The sequence below is a fragment of the Numenius arquata genome, chromosome 10 (assembly GCF_964106895.1).
Source record: "Numenius arquata chromosome 10, bNumArq3.hap1.1, whole genome shotgun sequence".
In the NCBI taxonomy this organism is placed as follows: Eukaryota; Metazoa; Chordata; class Aves; order Charadriiformes; family Scolopacidae; genus Numenius; species Numenius arquata.
Window position 1 is genome coordinate 5892365 of NC_133585.1, and position 21858 is coordinate 5914222.

Sequence of the window (21858 nt, forward strand, 5' to 3'; positions counted from 1 at the left end):
AACGGCGGCTGGGGAATAGGGACGAGCGGACGAGGGGCACCCCTTCCCCTCGGCCACCCCCTTCCCAGCCACACGCACCCAGCCGGGCGATCGCGCCTCGGCCCGACAGACCGAACTTGTGCCGGCAGCGGGGCGGGGCGCAGGGATCCCCTCCCCGCCGACCGCCCTCGTCCCTCAACCCCCGCCGCCTCGGCCGCTGTCCCGGCAGCCGGCTCTTAATCCTCTCCTTATATGGACACCAGAACGTCTGACGTCATCCCAACGCTGGGAAACCAGCACCCGCGCAACCGAGCTTGGTTGGGAAGGCGGGTGGTGCGGGAAAGGCGGCGGGGGGGGAAGCGCTGGAATGTTGATGGACGCGGCATTGCGCCACTGGGAGCGGGGGAGCCGGCCCGGCCATTGGGCGAGGGCGGGCGAGGGGGCGGGCAGCGGCGGGGAGGGTAGGTTGTAGTGGTTGAAAAGCCGCCGCCTGGCTGAGGAGCGGTGCCAGTGCGGGGTGGGCGCTGCCAGGGGGAGGCAGGAGGGCAGCGAGTTCGAGTCCCGCCTCCGTGAGTCTGAACCGGGAGCCTCTTCTGCGGGCTGCTGCAATCTCCTCAGGGGCGGAGGGGCAGGACTTGAGGGCTCGTTTCTTTTCTTCCTTGTTTTCCCTCCTCGCGCGGAGGCCGCAGCTTTCTCAGCGGGGTGCCAGCCCGCGGGGACAGAGTTTGCCAGGAGTTTGTACGGACTTCGGGCCCCGGCCCCCCCACGCCCCGCCGCCGCCATGCCTGTCTTCCACACGCGCACCATCGAGAGCATCTTGGAGCCGGTGGCCCAGCAGATCTCCCACCTGGTCATCATGCACGAAGAGGGGGAGGTGGACGGCAAGGCCATCCCCGACCTTACCGCCCCCGTCTCGGCCGTACAGGCCGCTGTCAGCAACCTGGTGCGGGTGAGTAGCGGCGGCCGGCCCGTCTCCTCCCGCGTCTCCCTCACGGGACCCGGCTTGGGCCGCCCCGGCCTGTCGCCCACAGGTGTGCCGGACCCCCCCACCGCCGGCCGCCCCGTCACGGAGCGGCTCCCCCGGCTGTAGCGGTGTCCGGGGCCGGGAAGGGGTTAAGTTGGGAGGCTTTCTGGACCTCTGCGGCTCCTGTCTGGAAGCCGCCTTTGGCTCTTCCCGCTCCGGCCGGCGAAGGAGCTGGGCGAGCCCCTGCTGGGGGGGCAACGAGTTGTCCGGAGCGGCGTCCCGGTGGCTGAAGAAGTCTGCCTTTTCCCCACCTGGGGGGACAGTATCTTGTTAAAAGTGCAGGAAAAGTGCTGTAGTCGCTGCTGTTCGTGCACCGTCCCCTCCGCTCCCTGCGGGGTGCGCCCTGAGGCGCCTCTCGGGTGTCTCCGATAACGCTGGGCGGTTTTTCTGCTGTCTTGGAAACTCCTATTTTAAGTGTCTGCACTATAAAAGGCAAAACACTTACTTGGTGTGATCCTAGACTTTTTTTTAAAAAAAAAAAAAAAAAAAAAGGGCAAAAAAACCCAACCCAACCCCCCAAAAAACCCACCCCAGACGTTCCAGGCATTCGGTATCGATTTTTATATTGGTGGAGGCTTGTGTTATCAGCACGGGGGTTGAAGAGGGGCAGACCTGTGGTTTCTAGGCAAAGTTTGGAGTTGTAGCTTCTTCTGTTTGTTTTGTAGCCTCGAGTGTGAGGGACTGTTTGGTTGTGGGAAGCTAAAGATGACTGAAGATCAGCTTGAATCTCTTGGCTTCTTGAAAGCAGCTATACGTAGCGTTTCTCTTTAAGATCTGAGTATTTGCCATATGGACATTTCGGTCCGAGAAGTGCAGATGACTAAGACACTTGAAATATTTTAGTTGTATTAGTACTTTTGTAACCAACTGCATGAAAAGAACAGCAAACTGTTGCAAGGCAGAAATGTCTTGTTCGATACAGAAAGCACTGCAATGTTACATACTCCTCTATTTCGTTGAGAATTACCTGTAATAGTTACCATGCTCTTCTGTTAAGTTCCTTTACAGATACTCTGAGTTCATTTTTGAACATCAGGCGTTACTTGCTCAGTTGGAATCCTGGGAAATTCTTAAGACGTTCGTGGCAAGTGATATCCCTTGCTAGCAAACTTTACCTTAAAATGAAATGGCTGCATACAGTTAAAATATGGTGTCAGTGTTAACTGATGAATTAGTGCACTGAAATCATGAGGCTTGTGGGTATAAGAAGCTGTCGAGATGACTAATGTACGTGATGTGTTTATCAGATTTCGGCCTGTAGTGCTTGCTACTGCTCGTATAACTTGCCACTTTGAGGTTTTGCAGTTTACTCCAGCGTAAGTGCAACTCTTGGTCCCCGTGACTCCATGAATTTTACAGGATGTAGTGCCTGGAATACTTGTGCTTCTTGCTGACTGTAGCTGAAACTCTCTTGTTTTTATGCAGAACAATCAGTCTGCAGCAATGAACTGATGTAATAGGTGTATTGGCTGTAAGGGTGTGAAGCCTGAGTGTATGAAATTCTTTTCCTTGAAAGGAAGACTTTAGAATAACGCTTTGGCTCTCTGAGCTTAGCCTGTATCGCTGGGTTGTGTGGCTATTCCACCCCTCTCCCCCTCCTCCCCCCGCCTCCTCTCAAAAGAAACCTAATCTGATAAAGTAGCATTTATTAGAGAAATGCAGGAACAGAATTAGTTTCTTTCTGCAGCTTGCTAATGCCAGCTCTTCTTTCATTTTGAACTCTTTTGGAAGCCTCTGGTTTTCTTTTCTTGCCTGTTAGCTAGATAAAAGGAAAGGCTGTTGAATTATTTTTCTGTGTTAATTCACAAAGAGCAAATAGAAGTGGTGTAATCTGAGGTGGTACTTACAGGGAAGATGTCCTGATCTCGTAGAATACGGCTTTGAGTACACTAGAAAAAATACAGAATTAAAGTTTCTGTTTCCTATCTGGAGCTGTGATTTCAGTGCATCATTCTGAAGAGTAAAGGTGCCTTGTGAAACTGCAGTTTCACAAGAGCAGGAATATTTGTGCAGACAGGTTGTCTAATCGCGAGTCCTCTGGTGGCTTCGCAGGTGACAGCAAAGAGGGAATTGTCAGGATAACCAAGACAGTAATGTAGCTGCTGGCTCTTTGTGTTGCTTGCTGTTGGCTCAGGGTTCTTTGTGTAGCCTGAGCATCACAAAGTATACATGACAGTAAGTACTGACCAGCAGAGAAGTTTTTCAGTGACAACTTGTCAAAGGCAGCAGCACCATTCTCTGGCTCCCCAGCCTATAGTAAGGACTCCACAGTTTGGAAGGTGCAATATTTAGTTTGTGTAATTACTGCATGTAAGTAACTGCTGGTAGCAGGGTTTGAAGTGCTGATACTCCTCCTTGTGCAAGGCCTAGATGTGCTGTGTGGGGAAATGGGCTAGGAAATGAGAAAATGGTTGTGAGGAAGGAGCCACATGCAATAACTTAAAAGTTTATTTTGTTGACACTTCTGAGATGGAGTTAATACATCCAAGATGGAACAGAGGTCGATAGATATGCGAGTCTTAAATTTGAGACTATTAGATCTGTTAAAGGGGAGTCTTTCTCCTGGATAACTTGACTTCAGATCTCTATGTGAGGACTTTTCCTTCAGTTTGCCATTCAGCAGGCATTTCAGTATTTTCTGTCAGAAATGTAAATTAAGGTTTTGCCTTAAGCCACCTTAAGTTTTGTGGCTCTTCTAATGTAAGGCTTGCACACCCAATAACACCTACTGTTAGGACGCTTCCTTGTCAGAACCTAATTGTAAAGTAATCCTGGGTAAGCGAAAGTCCAAGTCATTGTTAAAGTTAATGAAATAACTAAATCTTCACAAGTCAGTCTTTTTCCTATGGCAAATACCAAAGACTTGGTATTCTGCACCTGTGTATTAGTTCCCAATACCTGACAGTTTGATTCTACTGTGCCTTGAACATTCTGATGGGGATAGCTTTTGCAGAAGAATACTCAAATTATTTTGAAGTACTTTGAAATGGCTTTAACTGTGAGATAAGGTACGTGTTGCCCATGCAAAAACTTTGCATGTAGAGGTAAGTGGCAGAAGCTTTTTTGCACAAAAATAACCCTTGACTGGAGCCAAGAATTTGAGGGAGAGGCTTCAGATGAATACCACAAGATTAATAATGTAATATATCAGTCCTTTTTTTAACTTAAGATCTTAATGTTTTTATTGGCTGATGTTTGGGGTGGGTGTGTGCCTCTTATGGGAGGGTTGGGGTTTGGTGTTTCTTGTAGCTAAAGATGTAACACTGTAAGACAACAGAATTTGTTGGGGGGAAAAAAACCGGTCAAGCCCAATAGGCAGGGAATAGTTTAGAGCTTGCTAAATACACTGTTAGTTTAGTGGGCAGTAAAATAGAATTCAGACTTCTAACTGGAAACTTCACTGGGAGGAAATTAACCATATGGTGGGTTTCTAATTTTTTTTTTTTTTTTTAAATAAAACATTCGTCAAACTTAGCCTGTTTCTAAAAAGAGGGATATCTATCAAAGATCACTAATGATGATGTAGGGAACTTAATCCTATCACACACATTATATAAAATAACTTTATCTATGGAGAAGAAAAACCTCTACTTTCCAGTAGTGAATTTACAGGTGTTTATGTTCAGAGTAATGTTATATTACTGCTGAACAGAGAAAGCAAATTCTACTTTGATGTTTTAAATGCCATTAACTTACTTCCTTGTATGGGTTCTTGGCTTTCTGTCAGTACAGGCGTAGCCCAGTCTTGTCACTTCACTGTTGGGGACAGAACTGCTTCAGAGCAGAGTCGCTGCTGCTCTGCCAAATGCCAGCGGTACCATTGGTGAAGCCGCTGAGTTTGATAGACTGGGAACTAATTCTGTGCATAAGAATTAAGGTAGTAGAGGGGAACCTGAGAAGGGACTTGAGTCCACATAATTTAAATACTGGAGCAGGATCAGCAACTCAAGGAGGTGTTGGCTTTTCAGAGTCTGTTGAACCAGGTCAGTGCTCTGAAAGATCTGACCTGCTTTACCTGAGACCAAATGCCTGACCATTACCCTGTTTTTCAGTCCTTTATTTTGACTGAGCTTGAGCCATCTGAGGGAAGCGACACTGGTGTGAAATGCTCATGATGAAAAATTTGTAAGACACTTATGGTCACAAATGAAGCAGCTGAGATCTTTTGGAACAGAGATCCACTCTGAAAGGCCAGCACTTGCCTAGGTGATGATGTAGCTTCTGCCTTTTCATCCTACATGCTATAGGTACTGTCATTTTTTTATTTGAATCTATATGTTTCATAAGTGTCTACTTGCATGCAGTTTCTGTTACATTATTTTTATGGGGGAAATTGCTTCACTCTCCATTAAATTGTTAACTATCATGCTTCTCAAGAATATATTCTTGGTGGATGCTGTGATATGCCTTTATCTGAGATTAGGAATTTTAAGAAACTGTACTGACATCTTCCTGTATATCAGTCTCCAACCACAACTAGCAGGTCAGGTTAATCATCAGTAACAGTCTCTTAGCTTACAAATATCCTGTCTCGTAGTCATGATTTATCAGATGTTTCCTTTAAGTAGAGCAGAGCCTTTAAAAGTAAATAAAAGCAGTCTAGAATAAGATTAAGCTTAACTGGAGGTTGTACTTGATGAGACCAACAGCCTAGAGCACTGGGTCAAACAGTCATTCATGGCAGAGCTTTTTGTCACTTCCTGAAGTTGTAAGGTCAGTCTCTTCAAACTACCACCAGCTGAAGGCCACCCGTCTAGGCATAACTAAAACCACACAGATTACTTGCCAAACTATGAAACTATACTAGTACTTACATAGTGACATAAAGTTTAAAGCAATCCAAAAGAACTCAACTGTGAGAGAGTTGCATTTAGTGTAGCTGTAGCGGCTGTCCTATCTCATCCTAGTGGATGAAGAAGTAATAATTACCTGAATCAATCAACGTGTTATGAGTGCGTACCCATGGGCCTCGGTCAAGTGAGAAGTTGCTTGGGGTTGCAGGGTCATGCAGAAAGAGCTGGACATCGTCCCTGGACAAGCTGTGCATTGTCTACCAACACCTGCAAACCACCAGCTTGGAAATCACTCATAGAAAATGAATTTGTGAAAAATGCAACCTGCCTTGAAAACCTTGTCATGATTGCAGTAACGAAAGCCAAATACATGGCTGAACACTTAAAATAAGGAGAAATGGTCCAACTGTTGTGGAGAGTGGACAGTAGAACAGCTTCCTCATCCCTAAGTTTTCTTCTGGTGCAGCTGACTTGCCTGCATCTCAAGGTACGCAAGAGAGGAGTGAGCTGTTGAGGACAGCTTAGTGTTTCTCTTTTTTGAGAGAAAAATTAGCTTGCAGTATTTACGTTTATATATTTATGTATCTTGGAAAAGGATGGAGAAGAAAGGAAAAATGTAAGCTTTTTCCTTCCAGAATTTTCTGCACAGCACAAAAGACAAGGGGTTGTAGTAACTCTATGAATTTTTTTTCTTGATGTTTGTAACTTGTCATGGGAAGTGTCTGTGTTTTCCCACCTCCAGTTTATTGTACTGGAATGTCTTCAAGCTGAAAGAAATGGGCTGTTACAGCAGCTCATCTGAACCTCTACAGGACTCAAACTTGGTGACAAGTGAATGAGAGGACTAGAAGAGCCCAGATGATCTCATGAGAGAGTAAGTCTTTTCATTATTGGTTTCTAGGTCTTGTCTGTGTGTAGCAGAAACTCGTCTTTAGTGTCAGGAGAGAGTGTGTTTTAAATAATAAAAATTTCCTTATTTTTTTGAAATGGAACGTTCTCCTTCAGTGTCCTTGCAGTTTCTCTAGGGATAATTTACCACGTTGTGAGAATTGTGGCCATATGCTTTGAGAAAGTGGATAAAACCCATTAGGGTGTGTGCATGGGAGGGACAGGGAGAAGAGTGATTTATGATTAATCAGACAGAAAGCAACTTTGTAATAACAAAAGCACATCATAAAAGTCTTTCTTGTTTTTATCTGTTAGGAACTATCTTTACATAAGTGATAAATCAGCTTCTGATTTGAATGGAATAATCTCTTTGTTCTGTTATTATGTTTGGTGACTTAATTTATACCAGTCTCTTCATCAGCTTTAAAAGGAATGTTTTGTTCTCTGTTCCTTTAAATGTGCATAGAGGTGGTGAATGCCTCCATTACTAATTACATGCAGCTTGCTTCTGGGGCATAAAAACTGAGAATTTTATTGTGGAATGGATAATCTTAAAGTGGCAGTTGGACTAAAAAATTCCATATGACGACAATATGGCATATACTACTGCTCTGGAAAACTTAACATATGCTTTCTGCTGCATAAGTGAATTACAGCAGTGAGGGAGGAGTTGTTAAATCCATATTAAGGGTCAATGTTTAGCAATGTTCCTGACTTATTGTTACTTTAGTGTGCCATGGAGTTTTGCTTTGTGCTTTGAAACAATAATATGTTTTTCTAATTTTTGCAGTATTGGACTGTAGATGTGGAATTCCTTTAGAGAGTTTACTAAAACAGTGAACCAAATAAAACGTGGTTGAGTATGTTTTACACTTAGGTATGCGTAGCTTGAGAACATAAGCAGGGCAATTTACAGGTGTCTTCCCCTTACCAATATAGGTGGAATTTGGATTGATGAAGCAAGTCTTTGAGAGGACTAGGCAGGGGGGAGCCAAGCAGTGGTTTCAAAGATGTGTTAGCAAACATGTGGTGTTAATGCTACTTACTGGAAATAATGCCTGAAGTGATTAACTGGTTGTTGCAAATGCTAGGGTATGGTTCTTGTTCCAAATCTGCTAGAATTCTTAAATAAAAGCCAAATGACACTTTTTTTCCAATTACTTTTCCAAAGGAGAGAATAGGCCAGTCCTAGGCAGTCCTTGCCTGGAGCACAGCTTAATTTTGGTAGTGGCTTCACATATAGCTAAGACCAGCTTTTTATCCCTACTTGTCTGTTGTACAGCTTGTATGTGTTGTTCCAAAGCTGTTCTTTCTGACTGCATTGTTTTACGAAGTCTTACTGGCTTTGTATTTTTTCACCCAAATATGAAGAAAAAGTATCTACTGTTAGTAATATCAGTCTCCTGCTGCCTTTTCTCACTCTGAAAAGCAAGTTAGACTGGCAAAATAGACCTTAAGAAACATTGCAATGTAATGTGTGTGGTGGTTGGTTTGGGTTTTTTTCCCTTTAGTGTCAAAAATTCTGTTCTGTCACTTGCTCAGTCAAATGCTGAGAAGCAATTCTTGATACAGAACTTGCCTTTGTGGCAATGGTTCTTAATTCCTGCAAAATGATAAACTTCCTGGCATTTATCTTCAAACACAGCAATAAAAGCTCTTGCTAGGGAACACTGTTGTTACCTAATTTGAACAGTAAAGAGTCTTCTTTATAACTATGTAACTGTTATAAGTGCATCCACTAAATGAATTGTAATGTTTAATTGTATAATTTCTTCCTTAATTTTTGGGCCATCAGACAAGATAGAATTAATCCTAGATAATGTCCTGTAATTGGAGTCTAAAGGAACAACTGGTGTTGATACATGGAAACGTACCACAGATGGGTGGTTATTTATTTTGGAAGACACTTTGAGGATACAAGATGACTTGCTACATGGAGAGATGAAATGATAAAATAAAGGCTGGATCTTCTTGTCAGTTACAAATATTTCTCCTTAAAACATGAGCCTAGCAGCTCAAAACTGAATTGATGGGCAGGAAACTCTGTGTGCGTAATATTTGGAAGCAGATCTAGTTTGTCCCTGTAGTAATTTCAGGCCTTAGTGCATTTGCAAGAATATGAAAAACTGGACAGAGAATCAGTAGAGGTGACAAACCTATCCTTCGTTTACTTTCCCTAGTAATTCAGCTCTACTGAGGTATGACTTGGACTTGCCTCTGTCCTGCGACTGGAACCAAAGTCTTCTGTGAAAACGTACTGAACAGCTCACTTAGGAACAAATCTCTTATTCTGAAGTAAATAGTGTTTTGATGCTTCAGAAGAAATATTTATGTTATGCTGGCTGATGAAAGGGGAAGGAAGGAAAAAACCCTCTTAACTCCTTAAGGCTGATGATTACTGAAAACGTCGGCTCATATTGACTAGTAAATGATGATGATCTTGATAACTCTCACTGAGAAAACATGTGTCGGAAGAGTTTCCCAGTACCCAGACTTCATGGGTAGGGTAGGAATGATGATTCATATCAGGGTTCTCCAGTAAAGAGTGGAAACAAGCCGTTCCTGTAGAAAAGTTGTGTGTCTTGTTGCTGTTGGCTTGGAACCCTTATGAAGAGACCTTTTGTAATAAAATTGCATTGCATTTTCCATCAGTGGTTACACCCACAGAATAGCGAATGTAACCTGAGCTTCATTCACTGAGGAGAAGTTTTCCTTGTGCCAAGCTTCCAGTGTGTCTCGGGGACCTGGGATTGCTGAAGGCAGGTCTTCTTAGTAAAGATTGCAGTAAAGAAGATATTGGGTACTGCACCCTCTTCTGTGCTGTCACCAGGCCCCCCACCTGTTCAGCAGTGGCCCCACATTTTACCTCCTCTTCGTTTTGTTGCTGCTGTTACTTATACAAGCATTTTTTTGTTGTCCTTCATGTCCCTCACCAGATTCAACTCTAGATAGATTTTTGGGATGGATTCCATGCCTGCCTGCTCAGGTGGCATCTCTGTAGTCTTGAGTCACCTGTCCATGCTTCTACCTCTTGTGCACCTATTTTTATGTCAGCTTTGTCAGGAGAATTCTGTTCATCCATGCAAGCCTCCTGTCACCTTTGCTTGACTTCCTGCTCACCAGGGTGAACCATCCTGAGTGAGGGCATTCCTGAAAATCAACCAGCTCTCCAGAACTTCTCTTCTTTCTAAGACTGTATCCCATCTTTCTAAGACTTATCCAAGGAGGTCCCTGAAGAGGCCGAAGTCTGTTCCCCTGAAGCCTGGGGTCTGACTTGTCTTTTCTTCCTTTAAGGATCCTGAATTCCACCATCTCATGGTCACTGCAGCTAAGGTTGCACCTGACTTTTGCATTCCCAACCAGTTCTTCCTTGCCTCCTCTCTTTGGCTTCTCAATCTGTATCTGTCTGCTAATGAAAGATGATATTTAGAGCTTACAGTGTGTGATAGGAAAAGTGCAGCACTTCCCATTGCCATGGAGGTAAGCAATTTTCACATTAAACTGATTTTCTGTGATGGCCTAAGAAAGTTTGACTTGAGCAACTGTCATGCTTGACCTTTGTTCTCAGATAAATATGGTGCATAAATGAAATGATGAGTAACAGAACTGAGGAAAGAGTACTGCTTTGGATAATTTTACAAGCTTTATGCTTGGATATCTTTGCATGTGCAGCTTAAAAAGTCTGTGTATGCTTGCAGCTGTTCTGGTCTCATTGCTCTACAAACTAGAGTTGTGACAATTTTCAGTCACTTGGTTGTGATACAGGAAAGCTTGTATGGTAATTCCAAAACTATCTAAATTTTTTAACTGTCCAAAAAGGTACAGATTATTTCAAGGCAGTCTCAGTTCAGGTTAGCAGTAGGCAAAGGCCAAAAGCCTTACTCTGTAATTAATATAAATATAAATGCATTTGCAGTTCATAAGTGTATTCAGGAGCGCTTGACATTCTTGTGATGGTGTTTATCCAGCAATGCGTCTTTTTAAAGTAGGTGATAGAAAAGGTTGCTTTTCATCTTTTCTTTTTTAATGGACACGCTGATGGCAGTACCAGACTGTTCTTTACAATGTTTATCTTCTGTTTGTGGGAATAGTGAAGTATAATGATATTGAACTTGAATGGCATTTTAGTAGCTGAGTCTTTGTACGAACTACAGAGGCAAGTCTGTCCCTCCTTAAATGCTGAAGAGTGCACAAGAAAATAGATATAGAAATTAATTTCTTTAACAGGTATAGTCACAGAAGTACCAAAGTAGCAGCATGAGAGATGGTGGTTATTTCTGCAACCCCTGAATTGATGTCGAGTGCTCTGGCCTGTACTGGATAAATCACAAGCGTCACCTTAGCTAAGCCATTATGTGATGGCAAACAGTAATGACTGTTGTCTTCTGTCATTTGTTTTGGTTTTTTTTTTTAAATTCTCATCAGAAAGTTGCTATATAATGTAAGGTGTGGTGCATCAAAAAGGGAAGGTTATTAAAGGATGAACCATATCAACTTCCTTGCCCATTCTAGGCTTTCAGCCGTTTTCTGGGTATCAGTCTTTCACCCATAGGAGAGTTTGAAGACTCCTCCCGTCAAGCAGGGAAGCTATTAAAAGCTGTCATCTGGAACTTCAGTTATTCCAGCTGAGTTTCTTCCTCTGCTGACCTTCTCAGACCTTTCCCTGAGTTTGGAAGAGGCTGCATGTTGCAACTGGTTTTGAGGAGGGACACATTAATAAAACTTTCTTTTTCTAATGCAGGCCTTGTTTTGTTTGTCTGCACAAACACTTCCTCAAAAGGAACAGAAACAGACTTCAACCGGACTGATAGTACATGTGACAGACAGATAACCTGTGAGATACAAGAGTTTTTGGGTAGATTTGGTTCCTGGGAACCACAAATTCGGTTAGGTTTTGAACAAACGGACTTCCCGCTTATGAGTAAAACACCTGTCTGCGCACGGGCAATGAGTGGTTAAGCTGTTAATCTCAAAATGGGATACAGTAGTACATAATCGACTGAAACAATTAGTGCTGGGGTTTAGCTGTATGCAAGCTGACGTGTTCAGCCTTCCTACTTAAACTCTATGGAAACCCTGTCAGTTGCTAACATATAGCCATGTAAACATCTACACTTGCTTAGGAGAGGTTTTGAATACTGGAGTGTGGTGTACTGACTGTTTATCTTAGGGGTTATCCCTACAAAAATGCTGCTTCAGGCACCCAGTCAGAAGTTACTGGGAAAGTTACTTTCTTTGGTGTGTCTATTTGCTTCTAAAATCTTACACTTTTTTTTTTTTTGGTGAATTTGCTCAAGATTGATTTCAAAAGAAGTTTCCCATTTCAGCCTCTGAATGTGTACACACGTGTCTAAATATCCTTTCAGCTACGTCTTCAAAAGCTGATTTGGTTACAAAAAGGCCACAAAACCAACTCAACACTTGAAATAAAATTTATTCTCAAGTGTAAAAACACTTTCTTAAATTAGTGAGTAACTTCTATGAGGCTTTAGGTAAGAGACCGAGTCAGTAAACTGACTGGTGTTTGTTGGACTACACTAAAAATCACTTTCACAAGTCTAGCTCTTTGCAGCTTCTACAGCATAATAGTTGTGCTGAGTAACAGAGATGAACAAATGGACTTTCTCTCGAAACTCCAGAGTAGTAGCGAAAAGGTCACTTTTTATTTAGCTTGCCCTGATAGAATGACCAAAAAAATTGCACGTGAAGGGCCAGTAACTGCCACACAACTGAGTTAACTGTAGCAACTGACGAAGTGCTGCTTGGTTCTTTGTCATGCTTATAAAAAGTTCCCCCCTCAAAAAATCAAGGGGTGGGAAGAGTGAGAACCTCAGTAAATTTTAGTTGGGTTTCAGCTTGACTTCAGTCTTTCTTTGGGGGAGGTGGGGGGGAAGGTAATTGCACAGTGTTTCTTTTACTTCTCTGAAGTTAATGCTGGAGAAACCTGCATTCCTTAGCTCTCTGCCTAGACTCCACTGGCACTTGAGCTGTCAGCCCAGCCCACCCCACTCCCCATGCAGCACAAAGGAATGTATTTTTCTCTGTTAATCTGATTTTTATTATTATTTTTTCTGAATCTTCCCAGCTCGACATCAATGATTATTGTAGTTCAAAGCAATATATATATATAAAAAAAAAAAAGTTGTTTTCTCTCTCAATTGCAAGCTATCGTCTGGCATACCAATTTAGCTCTGGCAATTTGGGAGAGGGAGGCAGTTGGAGTCTTTGACCTGTTCTCCAATTACTCAAGATAGTGAAACACTAAAGAGACTTTACAACCCTGAAGCAATTACTAACTACTACGAAGAGTTGTTGCTTAGCCTTTGTCGTGGCAGATTTTTATACAGTTGTCTTACGCTTTTTTCCTCGCAAAGAGCAAATTTTCCTGCACAAGGTTTATTAGTTTTAAATATTTTGGTGATGCTGATAACTTTTAGCCTTGTGTTACTGTGTGGTAATGGAGGAAGTAAGCTGCGAGGGGGTTTGTAAACTTGATGTATCTACCGTCTGCTTTCACAATTGAGGGTAGTTCCTTTCTTCAGACAGGTTTTCCAGCTCGCTTGTTAGCTGGTCCAAAAACTTTTATTTTAGATTCACGGAGTATAATGGTTGCTCAGGGTGGTTCTCTCCTGTACCATTGCTTTTAAATTTGGAGCAACTTCCTCAAATAGGACAAAATGGTGTTGGGAACTGTTATAGGAGATGCTTTTAGTCAGATTTGCTGCGATACTGCTGTTTCTCTTTTCAACCACATCCTTGTAGCAGGTGAAGGAACTGCATCTCTAAATATGTTTATCTTACAAAGGTTTAAAGGATTTTTCATTAATTTCTATTAAACTTCTAAAAGGATTTAAACAATTAAAAATGGTACCTGTAACTTCTCAAAGTGGTAGCATTTATATACTATTAAGTGTTGTTGGCACTTTATTATCCTTATTCTAACATGGACTTGATGAATATTCATCATTCTTCTAATGTTATATGTAGACTGGATAATATTATGTATTTGCACAGTGCCTGGCACAATGGAGCTCTAAAATGCTAACAAATTCCAGTGAAAAAAACTTACGTTGTTTTAATGTTGTTGAACTTTCTGATGTCTCTTTATGATTCAGTGTCAAATTTAAAGATTAATTTTAAAGACAAGTTTATAGAGGCTTTACTTCTGTATGACTTCAAACTAACAGTGACTAGGATTATTCCTTTTGTATGTGAGAGGTGAAGCCAAACTTTGTCCAGCTCTGCCACCCATGGGAACTTAACAAAATAAGCAGTTTTAGCCTAGATATTTGTATGTACTGGGTTGTAACCTTCAAGTTGCTTGCTTACACGATGTAGTTTTTCCTCTTTGTTTCAAATGAGAATAGTAGGAGCTTCATGTTACAGAGCTACAGGAGCCACTGACAAATTAGGAATTAGTTAGATTATACCACTCATTGGTTATATCATCCTCTAGTAGGAGATTCTGACGACATTGGTAACACCTGCTGCTATGCCATAGTTTATTAGCCTTGGCCACTTAATCTCTTCAAAGAATAACGTTCTTTATCAGTGTGAGTCAAGAAATAAATAGCAAATGCTGTTGAAAGTAGTTGCTTTAAAAGCTTTTTTGGGTGTGAAAAGTAGTTTGTTACTTGACCACATAGTAAGTTTAAGTTTTATTTAGAACTAATTTTAACAGCAGAGTAGATCTTCATCCAACTTGGAACTAATACCAGATCAGACACTTCTTTGTTTGATTTTTAATATCCTCTGTGAATTATTTCTGCTGAGTAGCTGCTTTGTAGTAGTTTGCAAATTATTTGTGATGCCTCTGCACATAAGTGGGTCATCTCCTACATGCCAAATTCCTTGCAGAGCTGGTATAAGTAGTCACGAGCCACTGAAGGCAAAGTCAAGCTGGAAAATAATCACTTAATATCAAGTTTCTGACACACTTAAGTTTTTAATGGTGCTGTAAATGAGCACTGTCCCTTGGAAAACAGCCCACCGTTTCTAGTCCTTATTCTATTTAAGGTAACTAGATATTGTTGTAGCTAATTAAATCACATTTAACATTTGAGCAATGATTTATACCATTAACTTACTGTACACTTAACTGTTAGTCAAGTGAAATGAGACTCTTATGAAAGAAAAATTGTCCAATATGTGACAGAAGGTGGATAATCACTATGAAATACCATGTTAGTACATATCTTGCTGGTGAAGAAACATTTACTGTGGGAGAGCTTATGCCAAAAGCTAACTGCTATCAGTTTCTGTTGCTTCAACCACATATTAGTGAACACATTGAAATATCTTTAATATAATATTAAAAACCTGAGTGAAAAACATTACTTTATCAAGAAAGCTAATTTTAGATGAGTGTTTTCCTCGAGGGAAAGACTAGGATTAAACAAAGTCAATAAGGGACAGAACCCTGTCTAGTTCCTGCATTTGCAGGTTGACTTAAGTAAATAGATTAAGGTAGCATCTCATGTATTCCTTCTCTGCCTCCTCAGTACTAAACCCATTTAGTCTTTGTAATGTATCAAGGTAATGGAAATAGATACTTGCTTGACAGGGCTACAGATAAATAAGCCAGCACTTGTGACAGGCAGATTAGAACCAGTTCGGTAACTTGGAACAGTGTCATGGGAAGGGGGGGGGGGGATTGTTCTGAGAATTTTAGAATTATTTAGAATGAAGGGTGGTCTCATGACAGTGCCTTTGGCAAAATAGTTACATTTAGAACATATTAAAAAGCAGTGTCATGTAAATGGCGGAGTGGTGAGTATTCTGTTTGCTGATAAATGCATCACCCCTATCAGGACTCCAAGTGAGCCCTTATTCTGATTTGTTGTGTCTTAAAATCAATGATAATTGGTTTTCCTTCTCCCCCTGCTGTCAGAGGTGTTCAAAACTGTTTTCTTTCTCATGCCTATAAACTTCCTCTTCCTGCAGGGAACTGTTACTCTCTTGAACTTAGAAAAAAAATGTTGTTACTCTGAAACCAGTGATGCTCTAGGAGGGAGCTCGTTATGGGAAGCAGTGCTGACCTTTCTTTCTGTGTAAGAGTGGGAAATCAGAGTTGAACAGTCTCTTTTCAGAAGTCAGTGTAAGTTTGCATATGAAAAATAAAAGATCCTAAAATTCAGTGTCTGGTAGCCAACCTACATTTTCAGTTGTGTTATATTAAAATGATGCAAACACAGACCCACCACTAGTGAAGGAAGAGTTGGTATGTGAACTATTGCAGGAGCTTGACCCCTATAAATCAATATGCCCTGACGTTATCCGCCTGAGGGTGTTAAGAAAGCTGGCTGATGTCGTTGTGAGGCTGCTCTCTATAATCATTGAGAGGTTGTAGAGATCAGGGGACATCCCAGAAGACTGGAAGAAGATGGCTAGCGTCACCCCCATCTACAAGAAGGGCTTAGAGGGGAGGATCCTGGAAATTACAGGCCCATCAGTCTTACTTCAGTCCCTGGGAAAGGTATAGAACGAATCTTCCTGGGGGCTACCACAAGTCAAATGAAGCACGTGATTGGGAAAAGCCAGCACAGGTTCACCAAGGACAAATTGTGTGTGACAAACCTGATCGCCTTCTACCAGAAAGTAACCTGCTTGGTTGATGAGGGGAGAGTGATGGACATTATCTACCTGGATTTCTCTAAGGCCTTGACACGGTTCCCCACAGCCTCCTCCTGGAGAAACTGATGTGTTATGGTGTAGACAAGTGGTGGGTGGGCAACTGGCTGACAGGCCCCACACAGAGCGTGGTGGTCAATAGCTCTTGTTCAAACTGGCAATCTGTCACAAGTGGGATCCCCCGGGATGGATGTTGGGCCCAACGGTGTTTACTGTCTTCCTAAGTGATCTGGATGATGGGATCAAGTGTACCCTGATGAAACCAAACCGAGTGGGGAAGTGGACACTTGGGAAGGGAGAGCCACCCTGCAGGAAGACCTGGATAGGCTGGAAGGGTGGGCTAACAAGAACCTTATGAAGTTCAGCAAGGCCAAGTGTAAGGTCTTGCACCTGGGAAAACATAACCCAGGAGTGCAACTCTCTTGGCAAAGGCCCAACTCTCATTTTTCAGCTCCTTAAGTGTTTTCTGTGCCAACATGTGGATAAGTTAAACACCAATTTAATAACATTGTTAGAGACCACCTCCAATTTACTTTGTCATTCTGATGAAGGAAAAAACCCAGCCCGAGGAGGAAGTCTGTTACTACCTATGTGAAGCTATAGTTTGGGTTGGTTTAGAGACTCTGCATTACAATATTTATCTATATTAGAAACACAGATTCTCACAGACCACTCTGCTGTCTCTGGGAAGAAATCTTTCTTCCACTTTCTATGATCTATAAACTTCCTATGGTGAGGCTTCTTATTACTCTGTTACTAACAGAGCCCAAAAGCCTTAATCTTAAGTAAACTTTCTAGATGCTTCTATTTGACTTAACGCCTGGGAGGCTGGGGGACAGGATGCATCTCAGTTACTGGGGGGTGGGGGAAGAGAGAACAAAAATTCTCTCCAACATGCAGATATGGGCAGATTGTCAGAGATAATGCAAACCTCCCAGCAGCATCACAGTGTTTGTTGGGTGCTTGCTTTTCGGACAAGCATCTGAATAAGGAGAGAATTGAGTTTTATGGTATCACGTGTGTTATCTTTTAGCACAGTACTAATCTGTGTATACATCTACTGCAGGATTAATGTTAAGAGGTGCTGGAAACTTCGTGGCGTTCCACGGGTCTGGGTAGTTGGAAATGAAGAGGTTTTGGAGTCTGCATGCTGTTTGGTATGAGGCACTTTCCTTAGACTTCAACATGAGGTGAGAATAGGTAGTTGCAGCTGTAAATCTTATTTGCAGAGGATAGTTGCTGTATCTTTTTTCAAGTGAGTTTTGTATTTGCTGAAAGGTCAGAGCTGACTTATCTAATTTGATTGAAGTGGAGTTACAGTGTCTTAAAGTAGTTTTAACTTGCAAGTAGTGGTTTAGAAGAAGAAACTCTTCCCTTGATAAAAGAACTGATTTCCAAATTATAATAGTTCTGTAAAATTTCTCACATAATCAGTATATCCTATTGTTTCCTTTAAGTTGTGCATCCTGTAATTAGCTAAACCATCCAGGCCTCAGCTCTGTACTGGTAACAAAGTTAGACAATGGCAGCATGAATGAAAGTCTTTTGGTACTCAAATGATGTCACTTTCTGGTTTCCATATGGTTCTCATTTCATAGTTATGTATTTTACTTGGACGGCAGGATTTCCTTAGCCTCAAGCCAATTGAATTTGTCTTAATCACCAGTGTAGACAGGTAGGTCAGTTTGCTGCTATTAGGGACCAGATGGCTGGGGTGTTCTAATTTACTTGACTTATTGCCAGATGACTTTGAAATTGTACCTTGCTATGCCTGAAATGTGGTCTCCAGGGTAATCATGAGAAAACCAGGAGCCAGTATAGAGCTTCCATATTAACTGAAAGGCAAAGTGGATGGGCTGTGATTCAGCAATCTCTTTAGATCCATGCCTGGCTTGAAGGAAAAGTGGTCTTGTTAACTGGTGTCACTGGTAGTATGTGTGCTTTGTTTGTTTGGCATAAACTAGAAGCAGGAAGAGAATTCAGCTGCTTATTTCTTTGGACTTATTTTTCAGTCTCTAATTGCATTGGCCTATTCCCCTGCAGATAAGTAGAAAAACTGAAAGCTGCTTAAAACAGTGTTAAACTCACTAATTGCAAGTGATGTATCAATCCCAATTGTCATTCAAAGCGAGGTGAAAGTGGAATGATGAAGAAATTGGAAACTTGCTTTATTAAATGCTTCCAAGAGAGCCTTTGAAGGAAAAACTTACGGTGTTATTGTGCCTTATTATAACTGGTTCTTTCCAACCTTATTGGATGAGAAGGATTAGATTGTGAGGAGTAACCTGTAAACCTGTTCTTTTAGATTTTTCTGAAAGCACTTGAACATTCCTTGTCTATTCTGTTCAGTTTGTCGAAAGTTTTGTCTTTACTGGGAGCTGTTTATGTCATCTGATGGTAATTTTTGGGTGACTTGTGAAATTTAGATGTGACCAAGAAATATCATGATGTATCCCGATGCTGTTTGACTTGCATCTGGCAAAGTTTTATGCTTTGCTGCTATGCCAGGATGTATGCAATTCTGTTTTGCTAACATTTTCCACATGGGTTATGGTAGCTAAAAGTCAGGGCACAAAAAAAAGCCAACATTAACAGCTGTATTTCTGTGACTGTCAACAGTGAAGGTAAGCAGCTAAGTCCTGTTTGCTTCTTTTTTGCTGCCAGAGCTCATTCCCAAAAGCTGTCCATGTAATTTGGCTCCAGTTATTGGTTTCACAAAGGGAAAACTGAACAATTGTGAAGTAGTTATTGAGCCCTTGATGCTTTTGAACACGCTGAGACAAACTATCTCTGAACTCTGTTTGAGATACAGAACCTGCTTTCTCGGCCTTCAGCGGCAAGCCTTGTGGGGAGGGGTGAACTCGGTGAAAGGTATAAGATACAAAACTGCGTACCATTAACTTCAGTCTTTGTTTTCCTTATATTGTCACATGTGAGACCCCCTCAGTCTGTCACCAGAATTCAAAAGGCTTTCATGAAGATTTAATTCTCTTTGCTTATGTTGTATTTTGCAGTCGGAACTGAAATGTGCATCATCTATGCCAGGAAGGAGTGTGCATAAATTTTTGGTGTAATTTTGACTTGCTTCTATCTCTGCTTGATGGATTGTTCATAGTCTTGAAATCTAGGCCAATTTTGCTTTCTTAAAATGTGGGGTGGGGGAAAGGAGTGGCAACTCTGTTTTCAAATGGATTCTAGACATGGATACGCAATGTAGAAACTGCTGTCATTGTAGAGTTATAGCAAATACTTGTATTGGGTTTGCGTGGCAAGGTTTTGGTAGCAGGGGGGCTACAGGGGTGGCTTCTGTGAGAAGCTGCTAGAAGCTTCCCCTGTGTCTGACAGAGCCAATGCCAGCTGGCTCCAAGATGGACCCACCACTGGCCAAGGCTGAGCCCATCAGTGGTGGTGGTAGCACCTCTGGGATAACATTTAAGAAGGCAGGGGGAAAACCCTGCAGAGCAGCAGACAGAAGAAGGGAGTGAGAACATCTGAGAGCAACAACTCTGCAGATGCCAAGGCCAGTGAAAAAGGAAGGGGAGGAGGTGCTCCAGGAACCGGAGCAGGGATTCCCATGAAGACCATGATGAGGCAGGCTGTTCCCCTGCAGCCCGTGGAGGTTCTGGTGGAGCAGATTTCCATCTGCAGCTTGTGGAGGACCCCTTTGTGTCAAGCAAAACTCATCCTGTAGCTTATTCTTTGGGAGAAGCCTGGGGCTCTGCTAGTGTTACAGCCAGGGCTGTATGTATTCACTGGATGATGATGCAGGAATATTCTTAGGCTCCTTGCTAAAATGACAGATGTTTTAAATTAGCTTCTGGAACAGCATGAGAACTAATTCTTATAAGGTCTTCTTTTTTAACTGGGGAAATCATATAAGCTGCAAGGAAAATTTCACTTCCCGCATTTGGCAAATTGTCAAATCGGTGTTGTCAATACATGTATTCAGAAGAATATTTGTTCAAAAAGGAAGAAAAGAAAACACAACAAAAAAAAAACCCCAAAACCACCCCCAAATAATAAACTTCGGACTCTCATGTTAAATATTTGTATGTTTTATTCTATATGATACATGCAGTTAGTACTTTCAAACTTCTGGAAGTTAAGAGAACTAGATATTACTGGGTGTTTGTGGTGTCTTTTGTTTAAACAAACTCTTAGAGAATTACAGAAGCTGAAACTCTTTCCCCTTCTCACTGAACAGCTGTTCTTTGCTATATTCAGCGGGCTAAGAGATGGGAAAGGGACCTCGTGGGGTGCTCATGTCTTGTCTTTCCTGCAGTAGAAGCAGAGACGATAAAAAGCTACAAAAGTGGTTATAAGGAAAAACTCAGCCTGATCAGAAAGATTTCCTCTTGGTATTCCATGGAGACGGTACTCCCCAGCAGGAAGCTTAAAACGTACTGATCTTCTACTAATCAAGTGGCAGATAAGAGTGCATGAGACCTACAAGCAAGGCTAAGAGCAAAAGCAGCTGGAAATCTCTGTCTCCTGGTTTTTCCAGCAATGTTCCTAGAAGGTTTTCCAGTGGCCATATACGCCCTCTGACTTGTGTGTCCCATTTCCTTTAAATTTCTAGACTTGCCAGCCTCTTGTTCACTGTTAAGTAGCAGGGAAGAGGGAAGTAGCTCATTCTTTATTTCGATTCAACTGATTTGCCTCCAGTCTCCCGAAGAGTAAAGAAATTAATATAGATGGGTAGAAGTTGTGACTCTGAAACTGTCTTGGTAAGTTTTGGTTGAGAGCTTTCCTTCCTCTGTGCCGCTCTGGGAAGGTACAGCGTTCAAGAAGTTATGGTCTCTTTACTGTATTAACCAGCACGGTTTCTTGGGAACTGTGAGTAATGGCCACTTTGGTATTACTTAAGAGCAGAAGCTTCTATTCTATGGAGACTGTTGCTTCTCAGTTAGTCAGAGAAAAATAATCTTAGGAGGTAAGAATATCTGAAACCCATGTAGGAATTGTTTTTTTTCCACATGTATACTGCTGGATACAAATAAAATACAGGTTTCCCAGATAATTGTTGTGTATTAGCATGAAACTCGACAAACCTTCTGTCTGAAACAGCGAATGTGTAGATATTACATCTTAAGGCAAAAAAAAAAAAAATCTTCATTCTCTCTCTCTCACTGGAATATGGAGACGGTAAAGCTGAGCTAATCTCTACCTGGTGTTACACAGCCGTGTGTCTGAAAGTTGCTTAGCCCATGTAAAATTCGGTCTGAAGAAACTGGATCTTATTAAAACAAAAAGTAAGAAACAAAAAAATCCCCCTAACCACAAAGCTCAAAAAGAAAACCCACAAAACTCTTTTGGGGTTGTGTATTTTTAGTCATGAATGTGGCCTCATGTTTTGCGACTTTGCCTGTGTTAGATGGTACGTGGAGGACATTTGTTCCTTACATTCCCTCTCTGTAACTTGGCTATAAATGCGAAGAGCAACTTCTGGAGAGGTTAATTAATAGCTATGTAAATATGGAATGTTTCCTTTTAGCCACGAGGTTTTATGTTTAAACAGATTCAGTGAGTGTGTGCTGTATTGGT

General features: G+C 41.8%; 1 protein-coding gene across 2 annotated transcripts in view; it reads left to right on the forward strand.

Annotated features, from left to right (window-relative positions):
• Positions 1 to 491: 491 nt before the first annotated feature.
• VCL (vinculin) overlaps positions 492 to 21858 on the forward strand; it is a 61706-nt gene continuing 40339 nt past the window's right edge. For both annotated transcript variants that reach the window (XM_074155319.1, XM_074155320.1), the window contains exon 1: positions 492 to 928. In XM_074155319.1, the coding sequence (XP_074011420.1) occupies positions 761 to 928 (168 nt within the window). In that variant the 5' untranslated portion in view covers positions 492 to 760. The remainder of the gene's footprint in view (positions 929 to 21858) is intronic.